The 22,392-nt window shown below is 47.4% G+C and overlaps 2 protein-coding genes across 2 annotated transcripts in view; one reads left to right on the top strand and one right to left on the bottom strand.

Annotated features, from left to right (window-relative positions):
- CORO1C (coronin 1C) overlaps positions 1-20,513 on the top strand; it is a 78,895-nt gene extending 58,382 nt beyond the window's left edge. Inside the window, exons 4-11 of the mRNA XM_073313435.1 lie at positions 3,747-3,876; positions 11,223-11,404; positions 12,031-12,150; positions 12,909-13,013; positions 14,895-15,040; positions 16,262-16,319; positions 16,409-16,654; positions 17,637-20,513. Of these exons, the coding sequence (XP_073169536.1) occupies positions 3,747-3,876; positions 11,223-11,404; positions 12,031-12,150; positions 12,909-13,013; positions 14,895-15,040; positions 16,262-16,319; positions 16,409-16,654; positions 17,637-17,756 (1,107 nt within the window). The 3' untranslated portion in view covers positions 17,757-20,513. The remainder of the gene's footprint in view (positions 1-3,746; positions 3,877-11,222; positions 11,405-12,030; positions 12,151-12,908; positions 13,014-14,894; positions 15,041-16,261; positions 16,320-16,408; positions 16,655-17,636) is intronic.
- Positions 4,325-9,125, bottom strand: ZBED2 (zinc finger BED-type containing 2). Its single transcript, XM_073313436.2, has one exon. The coding sequence runs from the start codon at positions 7,594-7,596 to the stop codon at positions 6,946-6,948; it is 651 nt and encodes a 216-aa protein (XP_073169537.1). The 5' UTR covers positions 7,597-9,125; the 3' UTR covers positions 4,325-6,945.
- Positions 20,514-22,392: the final 1,879 nt, after the last annotated feature.

The raw sequence follows: 22,392 nt of genomic DNA, 5'->3' as shown, positions 1-22,392 counted from the left end.
AGCTAGGTGAAAAGGATCTGGGGTTATAGTGGATCACAAATTGAATCTGAGTCAACAGGGTGATGTTGGTAGAGTAGGTCCCACTCTACTTGGCCCTGGTGAGGCCTCAGCAGAAGTACTGTGTCCAGTTCTGGGTGCCACGCTCTCTAGGAAAGATGTGGACAAATTGGAGAGATTCCAGAGGAGAGCACCAAAAATGATAAAAGGTTTAGAAAACTTGACCTGTGAGGAAAGGATAAAAAAAATTGGACATGTTTAGTCTTGAGAAAAGAGGGCAGAAAGGGGACCTGCTAACGCTCTTCAGATGTTAACTGCTATTTAGAGTATGGTAATCAGTTGTTCTCCATGACCAGTGAAAGTAGGACAAAGAAGTAATGAGCTTAATCTGCAGCCAAGGAGGTTTACATTCAGGGTAGTTAAGCTTGGGAACAGGCTTCCAAGGGAGGTTGTGGAATCCCCATCACTGGAGGTTAATAACAGGTTGGACATACCCCTGTCAGGGATGGTGTAGGTTTACTTGATGATTTCTCGAGGTCCCTTCCAGCCTTACATTTCTAAGATTCTATATTGGAAAAGGAGCATCAGTGGCAAAGACCAGCCTAAGTCCCTCCTCTGATCACTGATACTTATTAGGATGTTGTGCTAAGACTCCCTGCGAGTCCGCCATGTGGCAAATGAAGCCTATCTAGGTCATACTGGCATGTGAATAATCACACAGAATTACGTATCTCCTTTTTAATACTGAGACTCTAAACTCTACAGAGTAGGGCCCATCCTTTATTCTGTGTTGGCATAGTGCTGATTTACAATGAACCTCAATCTGAGATCTGTTGCAATGCAGATCTATTGTTTAAATAAATTCGTTAGTCTCTAAGGTGCCACAAGTACTCTTCTGTTTTCTAGTAAGTTACCTTCACTTTCCTGCTCTCTGACAGAAGAATGAGATGAGCAGTTCCTATCATTTCCTCCTCTCTGAATTGCTTTCAGAGAGACTTCCTTTAAAGTGCTGTGCTATGCAGATATGTTGGATGTTTCCTTTGAAGAATGATTCTCTTCTGCCAGCAAATGAGGAACTACTTAGATATTCATGCTTAAGAACCTTGTGAATGACTGTAATGTACTGCAGGTTTTGTATTCAGCTGGAAAATGTTTATTATGGAAGGGCTTATAGAGGATATCAAATGGCTCTTCTCAGATGGGAGGAATTAATTCTAGCATAAGCGAGCAGCCTTTTAAATAAGGTGAACTGGTAGGTGGTTTTCATGGATTGGCCCATAGAAGTTGATTTGGTAAATTGTTAAATTATTGACCATTGAATGTGTTAAAAATTTAAACCAGAGCTCTTGCTCTAACTAGAGGCACCAGATAGCTTAGCTGGAAGCACCACGCTAGAAATGCCAATGACCCAAGTGGTGGTCTGTTAGTGTTTTTGTGGCCTTTAATTACCATAGTATCCAAGCACCTCAAACAATGAATTAATCACTCAGATCCTGTGGTGATGGGCATGGTACAAAAATCTAAATAGGACAGTAATCCCCCTTCCCCCCATGAAGTAGGGAAATAGTCTCCTCATGTCCCAGATGGGGAAATTGAGGCACAGAAAGACATAGTGATCTCCCCAAGATGATGCAGTCATTGGCAGAGCTGGGACTTAAAACCCGGGCCTCCTGATTCACTCCTTTACTTCAACAACCATATATAACAATTTTCATCTCTGAAATGTTTGTAGTAATAAATCTGTCACTTCGAGAAACTGACTCACTGAGTTTCTGTTCACTAATTTAGGGAACATGAGCGAATAGCCAGTTATTAATACTCTTTAAGGGTATAAAAGGAAAGCAACCACTGAAAAATGGTGGAACTATCCTTATTCTCGTGTGTGCTTTTAGTGCAAGAAAACCTTCTCTCTCCTGCTGTTCTTCACCAGCAAACTTCCTGGTGTTGCTTCGCTTCCTGTATTGAAAGCTGATGCAGAAATGCCAATCTAGGAAATGCAACTGATGATAGAAAAGACAACTGATGTCAAAGCAACGACTCTCACAACATTTTAAGCTTTCCTTTGTGTGCCTCATTCTGGGCGATTGTCCCATGTCTCAATGTGTCTCATGTCTGGGTTTTAGCAGGCTAGATCCTGTGACCAAACTGGAAGCTACTTAACTTGCCCCACAACTGATTTCATCCCACACAGAAGAGACTCCCCGCCCTGCACTGGAATGAGTTGGCCAGTTCACTCTAGAGCATAGTCTGACCTTTTGCTTTCCCTGTGTTTTGCAATACCAAGCAGGATTATTAGACCAGTAGTTTTGCAATTTGCAAAGGATTACAGTGCTCTACGACTGCTGTGGAATGCATGTGTCTCCCCCCGCCCCAATAGTTCTCCCAGTTTCAGAATTTGTTTTCTGTAGCTTTTTAATTTGTTTCACTGGTATTTTCTGTGGGTAACCCCTGTTTATACCTGATACGTGAGCTCTCCAGACCAGTACCAAATGATTTTCTAAAATTCACTGTGGAATTTTTTCCCCCATAAAAATGCAAACCAAACTAGAGGTGGGTGGGTTATTTTGAGGTAATCTGATTTGCTTTGAGCATCTGTGTCTCAAAGTTGTGGGGGGGTGTTTTTGTTTTTTGTTAGTGTCCATGCTCTGTTGGAGTGGAGAAATTGGGATTAGTGCTAACGTCCACGCTGGCCCCGCTGTGTGAATCTACCACCCCCATTTTATTTCCAAAATCTGTTTGAATCACATCTCATTCTGGCTGACTGTGGACTTGACTTTGACAGCTTGCTTCAGTATTGTGAGCAGAATCTGACAATCCTTAATCAATCCTTCCAAAAAAACAAACAATAGAAAGTTGAAGCAATTTGCGGTTATGCTGCCATCTGTTGGTAGGCCGTTATAGTTTGTTTTGTTACATGTAGGTCAAATTTGGTTGAGAAATGCAAAACACCGATGAATCACAGAAACCACCTTTATTAAATGTCCCGTCTCACCTCCTCACTTAAAATTTCAAAGAGACATGATCTTTAATGTTTGGGATTTCATGATCTCTGCTGTTTCCTCCTTCAGACGGAGTTCTTCAGGTGCCTGGAGACATCTTGCCACACCTCTAGCACACAAATGTGGTGCTGCAAATTGGAAGTGGAGTAAATCGGCAGCTCTTTGTGTAGACGCTTACACGGTACTGACCTGCACCTCTCTAACCTCCACCAGCACCGAACTGCACTCCCCGTGTAACCGACCACAGAAATCAGACCTTGAATTTTAACATAGAAGCCCCTGTGAACATTCTTAATCCAAGTATAGCCACCTCTATTAAAACTAGGGAACCCCCATCCTAAAATGGCTGCCTGTTTTTCCCAACAAGAACAGATGCAGTAAGGAAATGGATCAGTTTATTCAGATGCAGTTTGAGATGCAAGAGACTTTATTTGAATCCGCTTATTTAGGAGTGTGTCTAAAATGAAGCGTCTCCTTGGACGTGGAAATGTGGGAGATGTGGATTCAAAATATTGCTGGCCAAATTGTGTGCCCCCGAGACACTGATCTACAGAGCTATGTTCCAAGCAGCCCAGTCATTGCACAGACTTATTTGGGACTGTGAATGAGTTCCTCGCTTTCTTACCTTCCAGCCCAGATCAAGAGGGGTGAATTTGGACTTCTGTTAATGGTACAGTACTCACAGAATGACTGGTGTGTCCTTTAAAGTTGACGGCCCTTCAGTAATCATTTTTACCTACCCCTTTGCAGGTCTGGCAGATCCCAGAGAACGGACTCGCCCTCTCCCTGACGGAGCCTGTGGTGGTTTTAGAAGGCCATTCAAAGAGAGTTGGCATCGTTGCTTGGCATCCAGCTGCGCGCAATGTGCTGCTCAGTGCAGGTAGGAGGTGTAAGCATTGCGGGGGGATGAATGAGACTCGCCTACGGCTTGTTCGTACACCAGGTAATTGGAGGGGAATGGATGACCCTTCCCTGTTACCATTTGCCTGAGTTCCTTTGGTTTCTAGGACTGGGTCACTCACGATACTGTTCTTGTATTACCATAAGGCCTGGGAGCCCAGTCATGGACTCCATTGTGCTAGGTGCTGTATAAACGGAATAATACTCCCCCCCCCCCCCCCCGCAAATGCAGAGGGTTACCATCTTATCCCACTCTGTGCTGAGTGCGTGCCGTCTCTGATTTGCAGATATGAGACCTAGGAAATTGTCTGCAGGAAACAGTTGTATTTAAACCATTCCAGACTTTATTGATAAGCAAGTATAATGACCATTTCAGGTTCAGCTATCAAACAATTCACCCACTACCCCTGCCCTCCCCCCCCCCCCACAGACACACTTGCTTTTAACAAAAGTGTAAACGTTTCTCTTTTCCAAGTCAGTTTCTCATATACAAACAGAAAATAACAAATGGGGGTGGTGTTATCTTATTTTACTGATAATCCAGGGTATCAAAGCAAAGGTGTCAAAGATTATAACCTACATATTACAGGCCTCCTCCGTCTGTCCACTTCCATCTTTGGCCCTGTCCACTTTAGCAGAAGTTTGCAACAGTGTTGGCAACAATTTTCAAATACTGTTAGGCTTGATGTGGTTTGTTTTCACACTCAGTGCAATGTACAACTATATGTGAATAAACTACGATGGAAACCTGGTAGGGGACTGGATCTGCAACTCGGGTGTCTGCTAGCAGGGATACCTAGGAAAGCAAGTACCTCTGCATGCTGGTGAGAACAGTATTGAAAACCAGCTGTAGCTAGCTACAGTGAGATCATGTAAGGTTCTGGCAGGACCCTGCTTCAGATGTGTCGCTGCTGTGGTTTTGTTCCCATGTGGACAGCACCTAGGGTGGGGTAATCGATTATTTTTTGTCACGGTCCAAATTTCTTGTTTAAGGTATAGTCGAGGTCCAGACCCCTCCCCAGGTCCCCTCCCCTCACCCCTGATTGCCACCAGCTCGCTGCCCGGAGCGCAGAGTGACCTTATTTCCCTAAACTGAAAACAGGATACAGGGGGCTGGCCTGAGCCACCTGGTGTTGCCGCTTCCTCCCCTCCCCCCAACGTTCCTCCGTGTCCCCAGCTGAGCCAAGTGGCAGAGATGGGGGCAGGTGGAAGGGGAATGGGTATGGGCTGGGATCTGGGCAGCAAAGCAAGGTGTGAATTTTGAGCTCGAAGCCAGGAGGTGAAGCTATTAGACTACGATCCAGCTAGCGGTGAAATGCCCCTTTGGAGGCTGGAATAACCGAGGGGCAGGAAGTGGGAGGGACCAAGGAAACTCCAGAGAGCAGACCCAGGGAGGGGTCGGGAGGCCAGGATGTGGCCGTAGTGGGTGACTGGAGGCAGACTGGGAAGGGAAAGAGGCTGGTTGGGGGGCGAGGGGGGCTGGAGAGGGCTCTGGGGACTGGCCCTGAAGGACGGGGTGGGGAGGAGATAAGGCTGGGGTGGGGGGCTCCGGGGAGTGCCCGGGTGTGGGGGTGGGGGTGTGCTGCACTTGGTGCCCCGGCACAAGCGGATGCTGCAGGATCCCTTCAGGCACTTACCAGCTGGGTGGCCAGGTAGGGCCCGAGGCCCATAAGTTGCAACTCCATGGCCCAGCCAACCCCGCCATCTCCAGGAAGAGCAGAGAAGGATTTGAATTGGGGCCCAGACAGTGCTGCCCTCTGCTTGGGCTGCAGAATGAGCGTGTTACACTCCATCGCTTCCTGATTGGAGGGGCAGGGCATAGTGGAAAGACATTAGGCTGCCCATGGGGGTGCAGACATCCCTTCCTAAATGTCTCCACTCAGCCCCACCCCTCCACACCTTCCCCCAGGCTCCATCCCTGCACTGCCAGTGGGGCTGAGGCTGCACAAGCAACCGCCCAGGGGAACACTCTGCCCCGCAGCCAAGGCCAGCCACCAGCCCCCTGCTGGGGGACTCTGCGCTGGGGAGTGGACACGGCTCCACGCGGTTCCAGCGTTGGCTCGGGTTCAGCCTGCGCAGTCCGCTGAAAAGCGTCTGGTGGACGGGATTTGGCCCACGGTCCACCTATTGACTACCCTCGGCCAAAAGCCTTGTCTGCACGAGAATTGTACTGGTGTAGTGAAATCTGCAGCCCTGTTGGGAAGATGCTTATTTTGGTTTAAGGATGCCATATCAATTTAGCTGAATGGATATAACTTTCCCATGTAGACAAAGCCGAAATCCCTATATGAGACTAGCCAAACAGTCTTGCATGTACATCTGAATGGTACCTGCATGTGTTTGGAGAGTCTTTTCACAAACTCCTATTTTCAGTACTTACTGTCCCCTTTATTTGCGCAATCCATCCAACGGGATTCTCTTAACCTCTGTTACAATTACATTCTTTGACAGGCATGCCTAAGAAAACAAGATGAAGAAATATTTTTGTGGTCCAAGTCAATATCAGTAAAAGTGGCATGAGGACTTTATTGCATAGCCTGAAACTTGTGCGAAACTTGGCTAGGTTAGTTTTGAGCCTAGTAATGGAAACTAACGGAGTTTCACTGGAATCTTTTCTGGGTCATCAGATCCTCTGTGTCCTCTCTGCATAGGCCGATGTCTTCTGAGACTTCGGTTTGGTTTCAAACTTGTCTCATAACCAAAGGTTTGACTGACCGCATTGTTGGCCTGCTCAGGCCATGACTGGCTGAATCTACCTGCAGCATTGCTTGAGTTGGGGCCTTGTTGAGACAGCTTGTGCCTCGTGGAGCTCTGTGTTCCCCAGTGTCAGAAACTGGGACCCAGCTTTGAACACACGAGCCATGCCTTTTGTTTCGGAAGGAGGCTGTCGGAGGCTGAAGGGAATCAGGGAGATTGGTGGTTCTGTTTTGCAGGTCAGAGGCCTGGAACACAGTCCAGACCGTTCATACCAGGTCTTAAAATATTGCTTTAGTCACCTGCCTGGGTGTTGATCTTAGTCTCCCAGCATGGGCCTAAAGCCCAAGTATTCCTACACAAAATGCATGGGGAGATCAGCAGCTGAGGCCAGGGCGCTCTCCCTCTCACATGTGCCTTTCAGCCGCACCTGAACCTCCTCAGCCTTCATCTTCAGCACCCTCTCTGTCAGAGACCTCTCCTCCTCTTCCACGGCCCTCTCGCGCCGCTCCACGGCCCTCTCGCGCCGCTCCACGGCCCTTGCCCTGCGTTCCACAGCCTTCTCCCTCTTCTCCACTTCCCTCTCCCGCTGGCTGGCACGCAGAGCCAGTGCCCCCATCTGCTCCATGAGCTGAGCCCATTCCCCCTCTGCAACCGGCTGGTGCTGTACCACGGGCAAGTGCGCCACTGGGCATTGGTTGACCTGCCTGTGCCCACTCTTCTCCAGCTCCTCTCTGTGCATGCTCCGCAGGTGTTTCCACAGAGCGGTGGTCCCAACGTTGAGCCCTGGACCACGGCTGACCTGTCGGCCGCACAGCCTGCAGGCAGCATATTGGCTGGGGTGGTGACCAGTCCGGGGTGGGGCAATGTGGAAGTACTCCCACACCTCAGAAAATCTCACTCCTCTGCCATGGTGTGTGTGGGTGGGCACTGCACCTCTTCGTCCTCCTGCGTTACCAACCTCTTCCTCTATCCTCACAACCACCTCCTCCTCTTCCTGCTTCATCCCCTCTCGAGAAGTTCAGTACACAAAGAAGTCCAAAGTGCGACCAATGTGCTAAAACCCCTGCACCCCAAGTGTGAAACCTCTTAAACCTCAGAATGCCTCAAAGAAACAAATGCATCAAATGTGACCAGTTCACTCCAGGACCGTCTCTCCTCTCCTTATTCCTCCCATAGAGAGAGGGAGTGATTCCGTCTTTCTCTTACGTGACCGTTGTCTCCTGAGTAGCTGAGTTCCTGTTCAGTGCCACCCACTTGTCCCCTCTCCCCCTGTTGGATGAAACCCCTCTCACCCATAAGTGATGCAGCAAAGCTGAGCAAAAGTCACTTAGATGTGTCTCCAGTTTTGGATTTGAATGAAACTAAAGCTTGGAGGGTCCAAAACTGTGTGAACTGAAGTTGCTGCAATAACCAAATCTCTGCGGGCTAGAATGGCAGAGTCTTTTAAGCTTTTTTTCCTCCTCAAGAAATTCTCAGCACTTACCTAGTGCTTTTCATCCACGCCCTTCACAAATGTGAGCTAGTCCTCATGACACCCCAGTGAGGTAGGTCACGTGTCGATACTTAGCCAGTTTGCAAGGCCTCTGAGTGCTTTGGTAACACAGCTGGGGTTACAGGTTAGAAATTGCTGGCTCCCAGTCCTTTGCTTGCCAGGCCACACGACTCCCGCAAAGCATATTCCAAACCAGTGTGCAAAATCCTCCGCACTTTGGTTTCTTACACCGGTCTCGTATTCTGGAACCCAGGCTCTCTGTGCGATGGCTCCTGGCCCGGCGCAGTCTGCAGCAGTACAGTCACAAAGTGGGCAGGATGATTCCTCTTTCCTTTTAATAAAAGCAACCAAAGCCCACGTGTAACAGTTCATGATATAGCCATGGCTGCGTGTCTGTCTCTGCCCAGCTGGGGGCCCCCTCCCTAGTCCCTTGGGTTACTGTAATCCGGAGCCCCAGGAGTTCTCAGTCAGCACCCGGTGCTCTGAGTCAGTCTGTACCTTTCCCTGGTAGCCAGTACCAGCCGAGGGTCTCTCCCATTATCTTTCCCACGGCACCTTTCTCTGCCCTACCAACCCCGGGCTGGGCCAGACCGCTTTGCTTCCCTTCCCGCTGCTCCAGCTTCTCATCAGCTGAGATACAAACTCCAGGCAGGCTGTACAGCCATGGAGGCACAGACCCCTCTCTGCAGGGTTGGGGAGGAGGAGGTGGAGCCGGGGGTTCCTCTTCTGGCACGCTCTTTGCCTTGGCGAAACTCAGCTTTCTGCAGGTGGGGCGTGGGGAGCCTTGGTGCCCAGATCCTTGAGGATTCGCTGGCCCCCAGGCTGGCTTCAGCCACTGTTTTCCCTCTCCTCTGCTGCTTCCTCCCCCAGTTACTTCTTAGTGTGTGATCAGACCAGGAAGTGCTGGCCGACTCCTATGTCAATCATTCTCTGCACTGGAGAAATTTTAAAGAGACAGGATCCCAGGAGATCTGAGGCATTGCTAGAAGCAGCTGCGAGTCCCAGGGACCGGATTCTTCTTTCACAGGATGGCTGCTCTAGCCCAGTGTTACGCCGTTCAGTGTGGCATGCGGAGCAGTGTAACCGGCATTTCCAGCTGTTCAGGCTGCACTGGAGACCAGCTAGCAGGGAGGATATTGGTGTGACTATGTATTTGGTGATGAAACAAATCTGGGACCTATTTTGGGTGGCTCCAGAAGAAGAGGGTGGGAGCTGGGTGGATTTTGATAGCTGGGCAGGGGGCATGTATATCTCGAAGGCGGGAACAGGGAGTGTGTGGCTGTTGGGTCCAGGGTTGTATGTCTTGCTTGGGTTCGGGGGTTGGGAATGCATATCAGTGAGGGAGAGGATGGTTTCTGAAGGTGCCTGTCTTAACTTCTCCCCTGACTGAGCTTTGCCCAGGTGCCATATTTGAAGTGTTCAGGACATTCTGGGCTTGATTTGCTGCCCACAAACTGATTCTTAGTGCAATGCCACACTAGGAATTAGGGGGCACAGTTGGGATATCCAGGGTCCGTAGTGCTTGAAAAGGGAGTGGCTAGCTGGGCCTGGAAAGGGCCCCGCTGTTCTAGCCGTGCAGTGTTTATAGTAGAGGAAGGGTGCTGCGGGAGGAGGCAGAATGCCAGGCCAGGAGGAGGTGGGGAGAGCAGGATGAGCACAGGGCAGACAGGCTGGGAGGGCACAGATTAATTAGAACCAGGTGGGAATCTAGGTTTCAGAACACTACATCCACCCCCACTAAACCTGGGATCTGGCCACTGGATGGGAGACACATTTGTGTCCGGGTGTGAGGCTTATGAAGTGCTTTGAAGATAGCAAGTATGAAAAAATCAGGACCGAGTGTGGGGGGTAATCCCCAAATATTGGGACTGTCCCTATAAAATCAGGACATCTGGTCACCCTGTTTGAAGATGACAAATGCTGTGTTTGTGCTGAGTATTATTGCCTGTGTGGAACGGCTTTGCGGTGCGAAAGTCTCCATTCTTGCTAGCCCCTTACTGCTAACCTGGGTCGTATGGAAACTGGGAATGGGGTGGGATAAAAAGCTGTCTCAGCAGAGGTGGGGGAGGGATCTTGGAGAGCCTTTGGGGCTGTTCTCTTTATCCAAGTGTGGCGGCTGAAGGTCTAGCACAGGAAGGGAAGAACAGAGCACAATAATCTAAGTGGCAGATAAAATACCAAGAAGTGGCTTTTTACTTCCCGTGTCTAAGAAGGGGAAAGTTTCCATGCCTAGGTGTTAGAGGCAGCCTTGACCTTGCTGGAACCATGCAACAAGCCAGCTGAGCTAAGCATAAATCTGACCACAGCAGAAAGCAAACCCTGCCGGCCTTTCGCCCAGTCAGCCTGTATAGTCATCGTTGCAGCAAATGGAAGTGTCCTCCAGCCTGACACCAACTTCTCAATAGCCACCTTCTGCCTGCAGGTTACCCAGGAAGTCTTCAAATTCTGCTCATTAATTTGTATCAAATGTTCATCCCCAGTCCACTAATAATCTACAGGAAGGGTTCTGTGTGAATTCTCCTGAAAGCTGCTTACACCTGTGAATCCTTCCTGTTTTGTTCTTGCATTGCAAGCACTGGGAACAGATTGTACAATGCTCCTTATCAGGCACCTAGACATTGTACCTTCTGTTCCTGGCCTCTGCAGGACATCCTTAATGCCACTGACCTTGAGAAATGTTCTTCATCCCAAACACAAAGCTTACGGGCATCTTTAAACATGCCCAGGTGGTGATTCCTGGAGGGTTCAGGTGGCTCTAACCTGCTTTGCAGCTTTGATTTAAATACCCCCTTAAAATGGAAGCTGACCTTCCGCATGTTCTACCCATGGCATGGCTACACAGATTGATACTGACTGTGCATCTGCAAACCATATGAAGTGTGTGTGTGGGTGGGTGGGTGGGGGTGTCTCTTTTTACTCTGGAGAATCTGCTTTTGTTGCTAGCATCATGGGGCCTTGGTCTGTTACTAGGGTTCCTCGTCTCGTAATGATGGAAGCAGAACATCAAGTTTTTTCCTCTTCCTGAGAATAGAACTGGCTGCCCTTAGAACTATCCATTGTTTTAAACCCCTCTGAAAACCGGCCTGTGTGCTCTGTATGTGGGTTGGCTCTAAGGTCTGGTTACTGTTCTCCTTTAGGTTGTGATAATATAGTCATCATCTGGAATGTGGGAACAGGTGAAGCCCTCATAAATCTGGATGACATGCATCTGGACATGATTTACAATGTGAGCTGGAATCGCAACGGCAGCCTGATTTGTACAGCTTCTAAAGACAAAAAAGTCCGAGTGATTGACCCTAGGAAACAAGAAATCGTTGCTGTGAGTATGCTAAAATCAGTGGAGTGTTAGTGCAACAGATGCTTAGCAAAAAAAAGCATGTAGACAAACTCAACGTTTGCGTTTTCTTTAACGGAGTGAGAGATTTGCAAAGCGGGTGAAATGTTACAGGAAGGGTAGCAGTGCTGAGGTACTCCACCTAATTTTATTGGCATTTATGCTTGAATATCAACATTTTGGGCCCAGTTTTTCAATCTGCACAAGGGTAATTTCACACGTAATTTTCAGGCACAATTATAGTACCACAATAATGTGTGGAAAATTGGGTACCTGTAGATGCAGAGGGAGGGTTGGTGGCATAGCTGTCTATTTTCATGTGCTGTAGCTTGCTGAAACATCAGTTTGTTTTAATCTTGCTTTTAGTATATGTGATTCTGCATGGTTAGCGTAGCTGAAAGAAACCAACTGAACGGATGCCGCTTCTCTTGTACATTAGTAATTATTTTTTCACCTGGAGCTTTGGGCAAGGACCTGGTGGCTGTATCTCATCTGGTCAGCTTCCTGGGGCAGTGGTTCCATGCAACTCGACAAATAGAATTTGGGTTAATTCATCATGAGTCTGGATTTCTGTTTAGTGCTGAATCTTGTTCTCTGAAAATCCATTTCAGGAGAAGGAGAGGGCCCACGAGGGAGCACGGCCTATAAGAGCAATATTCCTCTCCGATGGCAATGTCTTTACCACCGGCTTCAGCCGCATGAGTGAACGGCAGCTCGCCCTGTGGAATCCTGTATGTGCCCATCCAGCTTGTCCTTTGTTATAATGCTGTCATAAGTTACTGGCCAAGACAGCCTGCTAATTACTGCAACACTTTACGTTTTATTAGTGAGATTATATTCCCCTTCTTAACTCTCTCATCCTGCCCCTACATGTCACAGCCGAGCACAGCGCCAATCTGTTTAGGCCCCAAATTGTATCTGTAAAGGAAATTTACTCTCGTATAACCTCCTTGGAGGAAGTCTACTGTGTCTTCCCAGGAACAGTGAAGACGTAACAGCAGCTAAATGTTCAAAGCTGCATTTATTATTGAACAGATCAGGAAAATATATGCAAAGGAGTGATGTCCTAGAACAAGCCAGCTGAGCCAAACGTAAATCTGACCAAAGCAAAAAGCAGATCCTGCAGGCCTTCCGAGAGGGCCAGTTCCATCCAAAATCTTTCATGTGCCAATGTAGTGTGGTACCTAACTGTGACGTGGTCTGTTTCCTCGACTGTGCAATAGACTTAGTACCATGATTGTGCGTCTAATCTCTTCCTTAACTTTGTGTGTGTTTGTGGGGGCCTGTTAAAAACAACTTTTGATGGAAGGTCCTCAGAAAACCAGTGTACTCTCAAACAATGACCGTATGTGCTACAACGTCAGGCGCTTCAGAGTAGTGAAATTACCGTTGGTCGTTCCCCTAAACAGTAGGAATCTCAAAGGATTTAGCTAATGAATTTACTGGAGGTTTCTGTTCTCTAATGATCTGATACAAATCTCATTTGCAGAAAAATATGGAAGAGCCAATAGCCCTGCACGAAATGGACACCAGCAATGGGGTGCTGCTTCCATTCTATGACCCAGACACCAATATCATTTACCTGTGTGGCAAGGTAAAGAGCAACTTCCAAGAGGAGTGAAGTGGTTGCAGCCGTTTGCTTGTGGTGCTGGTGACTGGGTGCTGCTGGTGAAAGGCGTTCCGTTCAGCTGGAGCGCACAAGGTCCTTCACTATGCGCAAAAGCGTTTCTTAAAAACCACGGGTTGGAAAGTTAAACAAAATGTTGCACCTCGGCGGTTGTCAAGGCTGCAGATGAACCTGCAAGGATCTGGGACTTGGAGTGATTATTCCAACTCCATAAGACTTTACGACAGTCCCATGGAGCCTAAAATATGATTGAGGGATGCTCACCTAGCCTTGTTTTTATTTTGGCAGGGTTTACTTAGGCCAAACAAAGCTGTATGGGAAGAATACAAGTTAAACTTGCCTTACAGCCAGACTCACCCCTTTGGATGGTGACCCAAGTGACCCCTGGCATTAATATAGGATGAAGGCACCCACAGGTGGTACCTTCACTGCCCTTTCAGACACCTGAATGTGTACAGAGCCAACTTTGTTTTATGGGTCAGTTACTGGAGTTGTGCATGTTGCTTCTGAAAGTGATTTACTGTTGGTGTTACGTGCTCTAACGTGCCCACTGCTGCTCCAGGTTTCCTGCAAACACGCAGCTTAAAGATGAGCAAGGTAAACGAGCAGTTACCGAGAAGGATCCATACAAGCAGATGGAAGAACATTTTCATAATAAGCAGCTAACAAGAGAGACTCATTTTCCATTCTTACTACCTCTTCTGCTGCTTTAGAGAGACAGCTAGAATCCCCTGGAACTCATGAGGAGTAATTGTTTTCTAGCTCTCCTGTCCGATATCTCCAGACCACCGACCCATTTTTATTAGTCTGTACTTTCAGCCAGACTCAAACATGTGCCAGATGCTTCCTTGTCAATGCTGCATGTTATAAATGGCATGCTTTTGCACATCCTTTTCAATGCAATACTTGTTACAAGATGATGACTCCATATTATATAGTTAAATACATGGCACTTTCAAAGTGCTGTGCAAACAATCATCCCCTTCTACATGCTTGCAGGGAAGGCAAGAGTTATTCCCAGTCTGCTGATGAGGAAACTGAGGCAGGGAGGTTAATTCTTACTTGCCCAAAGCTACAGAGGGTGGTAGAGATGGAACTGGACCATGGAAGTTCCTGGTGTCCAGTCCTGTGCTGAGATTATGACACCACTTAGATTTCTAAATCCAGACCGTATCCCTCACTTTTGAGAGCCTGTTGAGATAATGAACCGTGATTACACTGGACATCTGTTTTATGATCGCCATGCTAATAGGTCTATCTGAATGCAGCAGCAGACTGATAGTGATTGAGCTGGCTGAGATGAGGCCATTAGCCTGATGATCAGTGAAAGTTTCACCTGGAGAAAATTAACTATAAAATGTACATTACTCTTGGGGCAATTGTTTCTGATGCTTCTCTCCTTTTTATGTGATGCTTTTTGAAGGTCAGATTGTTATGAGATATTCCCTTTGCCTCCCATGTAATGGAAACGCCACTGGTCCCTGCAGTTAACCCCTCCATTGTGGCTGCCCGCATCTCCAGCACTGCCTCATTCACGTCCGCTTTGGGCTGCTGCCGTTCCAGGGCAGCACTGTGTTCCTAGTATTGCCATTGTGTCTGACGGCTGCATAGAGGCAGCCAGTGGGCTGGAGGCTGCTTGTGCACTGGCATGATGCATTTCTTCTCTCTTCAGGGAGGGGGATCGATAGCAGACTTCAGCCTGCTTTTTGTGTAAAGGACATGGTGCCTCATTAGGAAGGGAGCCCCCTCCCCACATGCTAAGCACAGTATCCCATAGCCAAGAGGGGATCCCAGGGCCATGGAGTCGTCACAGTCCCTTTTATTCGCCTTCGTTTTTGTTCCCTGTAGGGTGACAGCAGCATTCGCTACTTTGAGATCACCGATGAATCCCCGTATGTCCACTACCTCAACACCTTCAGCAGCAAAGAACCGCAGAGAGGGATGGGGTTCATGCCAAAGAGGGGCCTGGATGTGAACAAGTGTGAAATAGCCAGGTAACTAGAAATGCTGAGTGGCTGGCATGTGGATGTGAGCAACGCAGCTAATTTGAATTCCTGCTTTTGGTACATGTCCTGGGCCGCGCTGGCCAGGTTCATATAGTACAAAGCAAAACAACCTCACAGAAGCAAGAGGTGCATTTGGTACAAGAACTGATAGAGTTGAGAGCACTTAAAAGCTCAATTTGATGTGTGGTCTGACATAGTGGCACAAATAATGACTGACTTAGAGACCCCTCATTTGAGAGCAAGCGAGAGAGGAGTTCCATGTTCCAGCAGGATTTCTGTAGTACCCTTCGCTCCCAGTGACAAGTACTAATACGTCTGCTAGGGATAATACGATCTGAACTGAAAATGGATCAGTGTTTCGGCTGAGACCGTAACAGACTGATGAACAGTATCTGACACAGCAAGCTGCTGGAATCAGCCTTGCTAAAACCAAGTGTGTTCCATCTAGGCAGTTCTGATCTATATTGGGTCGGACATAAGCCTGGTTTACTACAGGGTTTAATATTAAGGGGATATCTCTTTGATGGTCTAGCATTAATCTCCTTCCAGGCTGCACAATGCTGCTTCATAAACTTAGATAGAAACAATTTCGGACTCTTGGAGAACAGTACAGCAGCACTGTCTTAACCAAAGATTGCTGACATGACTGAAAACTGCCAGCGAAAGCCAGGCCAGGTAAACATCCCACGACAAGGAAGAGGCACCCACTGTAAAGGTTTAATTGGTGATGGTCTTCTAGCTCAAAATACTGAGTAGAGGTGGAAGATGGGGGTGGAGATAGGCAGTGTGTAATGCAGCAGCCTGGTGACCAAAGATACAGTGCGTGTAGACGATATCTGTATAGTGCTCATCGCCATAGTCTCGGCAGCACTCTGTGACATGCTGAGAGATCGTCAGGCCAGACTGAAGACTGCCTAAAGAATCTTGTTTCCATGTGCTGTTCTCTTCGCACAGGCTGCCCTTCAGTCCACCCAGTCATTAAAGGTATAGAAGCATTGGCGCACAAAGCTGGGTAGTTTTCACCAGCCCTTAGAAAAGCCCCTTCAACTGCTGGGTGTAATGGAGGGGGGGAGAAATTACCCAGCTGAAACCTCTTAATCATTCTCACTTGTCCACTAGTATCCATTTGGGTGAACAGAGGAAAGAAGCCCAGCTTTCATGTGCCACTGGCATTTGCTCCCACTAAGTTGTGCTTTTTCTTTTTGAAAGGTTCTTCAAACTTCACGAGCGGAAGTGCGAGCCCATTATCATGACTGTCCCCCGAAAGGTGAGGTGCTCCCTGCAGTTACGCGGTGGAAGTTATATAGGGCCTTCCAGCCCAAAGCATGTTACTAATCAATTCCTTCTGACTTCTAGTCTGACCTTTTCCAAGATGACCTGTATCCTGATACTGCTGGCCCAGAAGCAGCTCTGGAAGCTGAAGAGTGGTTTGAGGGGAAGAATGCTGATCCCATTCTCATTTCTTTGAAACATGGGTACATTCCAGGCAAGAACAGGGATCTCAAGGTGGTCAAAAAGAACATATTGGACAACAAGCCTGCAGCAAACAAGAAAAGCGATCTCATTAACACCCCAAAGAAAGCAGCAGACACCTCAAATATTGTGAGTAACATCTCACAGGCCATCAGGGAGTGGCACTGGAGTCTCAGGCAGGGCTGCTCTACCCTCTGACTCAGTAAAAAACCAAATGCCCTCGTTACACTGGGCCCATCCCTGTAGTAACAGCTTAGCTAGTTAGCATGGACGTAGAGCCCAGGTGCTACTAGGGTATGTGGTTTCCTGGACAAGAGGTAAGTCTAAGATCACTTGTAGCTATTGAAGTGCCCTGTGAACCTTCTGCACAAATGTGTGCTAGGCCTGGTGATCTGGTCACACACGTACGTGGGGGATTTACATTCCCTCAGCCCAGAGCTGCAATGGGAGGAATGGTTTTGTGCTGTTAGGCACTGGAAGTGTTTGAAATGGCTTGTGACACTAAAAGTCCTGTTCCCACACTGGGAACTCGTTCCAGGGGTGGCGGCCACAGCAATCTGCCTTTCGTATGTAATTCAAAGAAAGCAGCTGGTTAACAGAGGAACTTTGGATCCTAATTCATGAGCCCATCATTTGTCTAAAACCAAACACAGCAAATCAGACTGGATAACCCTGGCAGAGTGGACTGCTGAGAAGGAGGGTGTGAAATGCCCTGTGCTCTGGTGATACTGGCTGACAGGTGCTCTAATAGCGTTGGTTATAAGAGCAGATTCAGTGTATTGGGCCATTGAACTGATGGCTATTAATAAAGGAGAACATAAACTCCATTAAAAAGCAAACCATGGCCCAGTGTACCCTTTACATTCACATTAACTCCATTAGAAATGCTGCTGTGCCATTAGCATGTTACCCTGTGTCAGAAGCTTCATGGTAGCACTCAAGAGCACATGATTCCCAGCCATCTCAGCTGGTTTATCTGTAAGAATCTCCCTTTGAAATCCCTTTGTGTTGGAACACGTTTGCTTTGGAAACCTCAAACTTGAATATGCAGAATTGCTCCTTCCAGGCCAATTTTTAATGAATCCTGGTTTTGTTTTTTGTTTGGTTCCAGCAAAACGAAGCCAAATTGGATGAGATTTTGAAAGAGCTTAAATCTATAAAAGACACAATCTCCAATCAAGATGAGCGCATTTCCAAGTTAGAACAGCAGATGGCGAAGATGACCGTTTGAGAGCAAAGGGAGCAGAACTTTAAGCTGGAGCAGGGCTGGGCAGGCACTGCACTCAAGAAGACATTCCATTTCAGAAGTTCGTCAAGCAGCAGCGTGCAGCATTCCAATAAGAACTTTTTATTCTCCTAAATTAACTTCAGCGAAAGCCGATGATTAAAAGCCAAGCTTTTTAGTGAAAGATTTTTCTGATGTTTTAATGTGTTACATGACTTGGTCAAAATTAAGTCAATAGCCTAAGTGCTACTTTTACAATTTGTTTCCAGATGTTATGAATTTTTGAAAACAAACTATTCTGACTTTGTGTTGTGCCCAAGTCTCCATAGGGACCAACACCACATTGTTCTTAACCATTTTTTTTTTAAAAGTTGCCACACACAAAAAAGTAGCCTTTTATTTTTCCTATTTGGCATTTTGCAGTATTTGTTTTTTAAATCTAAAGGAACAGCACTGTGTGAGTGTGTAGAGGTTGGGGTGTGGCTGTGCATGTGTGTGTTTATACTGTGTGGAGAACAAAATGAGGCTATTTTGTATAAATCTTCATCTTTGAACAATCTGATCCGTTCCATTTGCAGTGTGGACAAAGCAGTTTATAGAGACCCTCCCATAAACCCATGTGAGTTGACTTTACTGCCTTTTTAACAGTGTCCCAGTCACCATCAGCACCTCGCTAAAAAACTTGGTTGTGAGTGAAGTGACTCATGTCACCACATAACTCTCTTCCCCTTCTACATTCGAGAGACTGAACCCTTGTCCTGGAGTCATGCTGTCCTCATTCCAACACCCTGTGCTTTGGATTATTCTAACATTGTCAGAATGGGCATTTTGTTTTTTAAAGGCCAAATATTTTTACACCGCAGACATGTATTCTGTTTATCAGCTAACATAAGGTGTAAGGGTGCGCAGCGAGATAGCGAAGATGAATGCCCAGAATTCTGATTTGCAAGCAAGCAGGACATGAGCATGTAGCCAAGTTTTCCATTATGTCTATTCCAGTCCTTTGCCTAGCTGTACATTTTTGTGTCTGTATTAAATGCTGCAAGACCAGGCTCCTTTGCTTTGCAAAGAAGCTCTTAAATTTGTGAGCTTAAACTATTTCTGCCCCCATTTTTGATTCTGAGAAGTTCCAGCCCAAGTATGGCTTTCAAAGCAGCATTAGAAGCAGGTGGGTAACTTTACAATGACAGGTCTCCAGAAATAAAACCCCTCCAATACCTATCCTCCCTCTCTCTCTCACTCCTGGTAACCCCACCAGCTATAATAAAATCCCATCCCAGGGAACACAAGATTTCCTGAAATATAAGTAACCTTTATCTCCAGTCCCATTGCAGTCCCAGCTTTTCTGCCCTGGTCTCAGAAACCTTTGAGATCCCCAGGTGAAAGACTTCGTGTAGGTGCATGTTAATCCAAAGCCAACATGCTGACTTGGGTGTGGGGCTCCGAGTGTCCAGTGACTGCCTAAGCCCAGTGAACGTCTGCTTACCATGAGGGTCTGCGTTATGAGAGGGAGCAGCGTTTGGTGACAAACGCAGCTTCCCAGGTGGGCCCTGATCAGGCTTGCAAAGGATTTACCTGCAGGGGTGAGCAGCTTCAGCACCTGTTGGGGCAAAGGGTGCTAGACCTCTGGTAGTCTGCACAGTTTGCTGTGATGCGTGTCGACCTTCGTTTGAGCCATACCCAGGCCAGTATAACCTGCCTTGGCACCAGGGGAGGGGCTGATCAAACACAAGTGCAGTTAAAACCTGTCTGGGGGCCAGAGCAGTGAACCAGCTGATAAGCCTAAAATACCCTTTTCCACCTGAGGTTTGATCCTTGAATCACCTCACTGCAGCTTAATATATATATATGCATATGCCCGTCAGACACACACGCACACGAGGGCTGCTTTCCCAATTAATGAGGGAAGTGCCAGACAAGAGGCTGCCTTTGCATGGGACAGGTTCACATTCCTTCATCTGGGCAAAAGAGTGAGTGCTGAATTTCTCTTCAAGTAGTTTAGCTAGAATTTCTTAAGTTCTCCATTTTCTTGTATTTGCATGTTCAACACTTACGATGAAGGAGTCTCTTGTTCTGGAAGACGTGAGTGTTCCTGACCTAAGGTGAAGTCGTACCATTGGGACAGTTAAATGAACTTTTAGCAGGTGAAGCATAAGAAATTGATGAGAGGACAGAGAACGTGTAGTGTCACGAGGTGAAAGCTTCATAAAGCCAGCTCTGGGTTATTTAAGGCAGCGAGCCAATGTTCTTGGCATTGTGCGTTGAAAATGGAGTTTGCAGCCTAGACAATTCTGGGGTATTTGAATGTTTGGTGTTTTTTGTACTGCGATCAATGGCTGGTGGGGTGGGGTGGATTTTGGCAAACAAAATCCCCTGGGTAGCGATCTCCTTGTTAATTTGTATGTGTGGCGTCAAGTCTGTGTGCTGGGGGTCTTTGTATTTCTAACCCGAGGGAATGAAGTTCCTGAAATGCCAGATTTAACTGCCCAACCAACCCTGGTGTAAGGTAGCGTGATGGTTTGAAGAGAAGGGGGCGGGGGGGAAAGTCCTCCGTGGTTTTTTAGTTTGTAGCTTGTATTTTATTTAAATGAACGGATGATGCCTAGCCAGGCTCAAACGGAGTCAGTGCCTAAAGCTTTTTTTAGCCGTGCTATCCCAGAAGAGAACCAGCAAAGTATTTGAGAGATGCGCTCTTATAGAGCAGCCATAGTACCCTGTCCAAATATTTGCTTCCATTTTCAAAGATAAAATCATTGATTACAAGTTCCAGTGTCTGTTGTTTTTCTTTGACACCTTGTTCCTGTGGCATTCTGCGCTGCTCAATTACATTTGAATGCGTGTCAGCAACCTGAGCTTGTAGGGAGCAGCCAGTGTTTTATTTCTGGCTGGGGTTAGGATTTTTGTAAACTAGCGGAGGACGCAATAGTCTAGACGCACAATAGACAGGGTGAAACTTTCACAAATGTGCCTGAGTCCCGTCTTCAAAAGTGACCTAGGCACTGAATCTGAGCCCTGCTGACTTGCAATGGGACTTAGGCACATTTGAAAATTTTACCCACAGCCATTTATGAGAGAATCTTGGTCCTTCTTTTAGTTTGATGCTCTTGGAAAGAAGCCCAGAACTCACAAACTGCTTTTGTATTTTCATGTATTTCAAACATTCCCTTTTTCCAAGCAGGCCACGAAGGCCTTTCATTTCCAGTCAACTTCCAGCTGTGCAGAACTGACGCTTCTCGAAAGGAGCTTTGCCCTCCAATATCTGTGGGTAGGTGGCTGAGGAGTGGGTATTGGAGCCTGGAGCTGTTCACCTCCGGCTTGCTCATTTGAATCCAAGCCACATCAGCAGCGACTGAAAATTGTACCCGTCCCACGGCTGCTTAGAGGCTTTTGTGAAATGGCTTGTTTCTCAATCCAGTTCCTAGCAGCAAATAAGTGTGTGCACCACACATCCTGCCACGCCAGGATGGCATACAGCCCATGCAGACTCCCTTGGCTCTCCAGAGTACGGAGTAGACACGATGGTAGAGCCCAATAGGGATTCTTACCCTATGCCCCTTGTGTAGGCAGAGCATCATGTTCTCGGGGGCTGCCACTACCCCAGCACCTTTCAGATACTTGATCAAAGGAAAGTTCAAATCGCTGTGGCATTCCTTGCTGGGAGTTACTCTGGGGATGCGAAGAGACACGCAATGTCTTCCCCCTGGAGTCTGTCTTCCTTCAGTTTTTGTGCCTGACTTGGCTTAGTGCCTGTCTGCCTGCAGACTGCAGTGTGGTGGCCAGGGCAGACCGTCTGCAGAGCCTGGCCACTCCGCTGTGTGATTTACTGCAGGGGCCATCTTCACAATCTGCAGCTGTTGAGAAGCTGCCCAGCCTGGAGGATTTGGGAGCAAGAGGCTGTTTAGAACAAACCATGTTCTAACTTCTCTATAGCCCCTAACAAACCTGGACCGGGTGAAGACAAATCAAAGGTGATAGATTCTGTAATTCTACAGGTTAAGACTGGGGTGACTGTTTTACAAGCTTTACAAATACAGTATGTGGATTTGGGTTATCCAGCCACATGGCAGAGTCATACATTGTCAGGTGACCCTCAGCTCCTTTTGCCCTCCCCCAGTGAGGTACCCCTACGTCCCCCCACAGGCTGCTGCAGCTGGGTGCAAGAAGCATTCAGCCAGCTGCGCTGGGTGAAACCTCAGCCAGTCTCCATGCTCCAGGGTTTGCCTGTGCCAGCTGAGACTTTGGTATCTAGTCTGTTTGTTCCAAGGCAGAGTTTCTCTGTTTGTGCCAGTGGGCCCAGCTTCTCCCCACTCTCACCAGGCAATTTCACTCCAGCCAAACTGGTGGCTTCCCCAAAGTTTAGGGGCAAATTTCAACTTTCCCATGTGGCAGTTTCCTGGCTGAGCTGAGAAGCCGGGGTAGGTGAGGGGGTGGAATCCAACCTGACCCTGCATGCTGCTGTCATGTCTTTCTCCATGTCGCTCTGCAGAGCTTAACAGATGCCAGAGAGAGTGATTCTTAGTAGGTCTGTCAATTAATCACAGTTAACCCACGCGATTAACTCAAAAAAAGAAATTGCAATTAAAAACATTAATTGCGATTAATCAGTTTTAATTGCACTGTTATCAATTGAATTTTATTAAAT

This window comes from Lepidochelys kempii, chromosome 15 (genome assembly GCF_965140285.1).
Source record: "Lepidochelys kempii isolate rLepKem1 chromosome 15, rLepKem1.hap1, whole genome shotgun sequence".
Taxonomy (NCBI): Eukaryota; Metazoa; Chordata; order Testudines; family Cheloniidae; genus Lepidochelys; species Lepidochelys kempii.
This window is presented reverse-complemented; position numbering and strand designations above follow the sequence as displayed.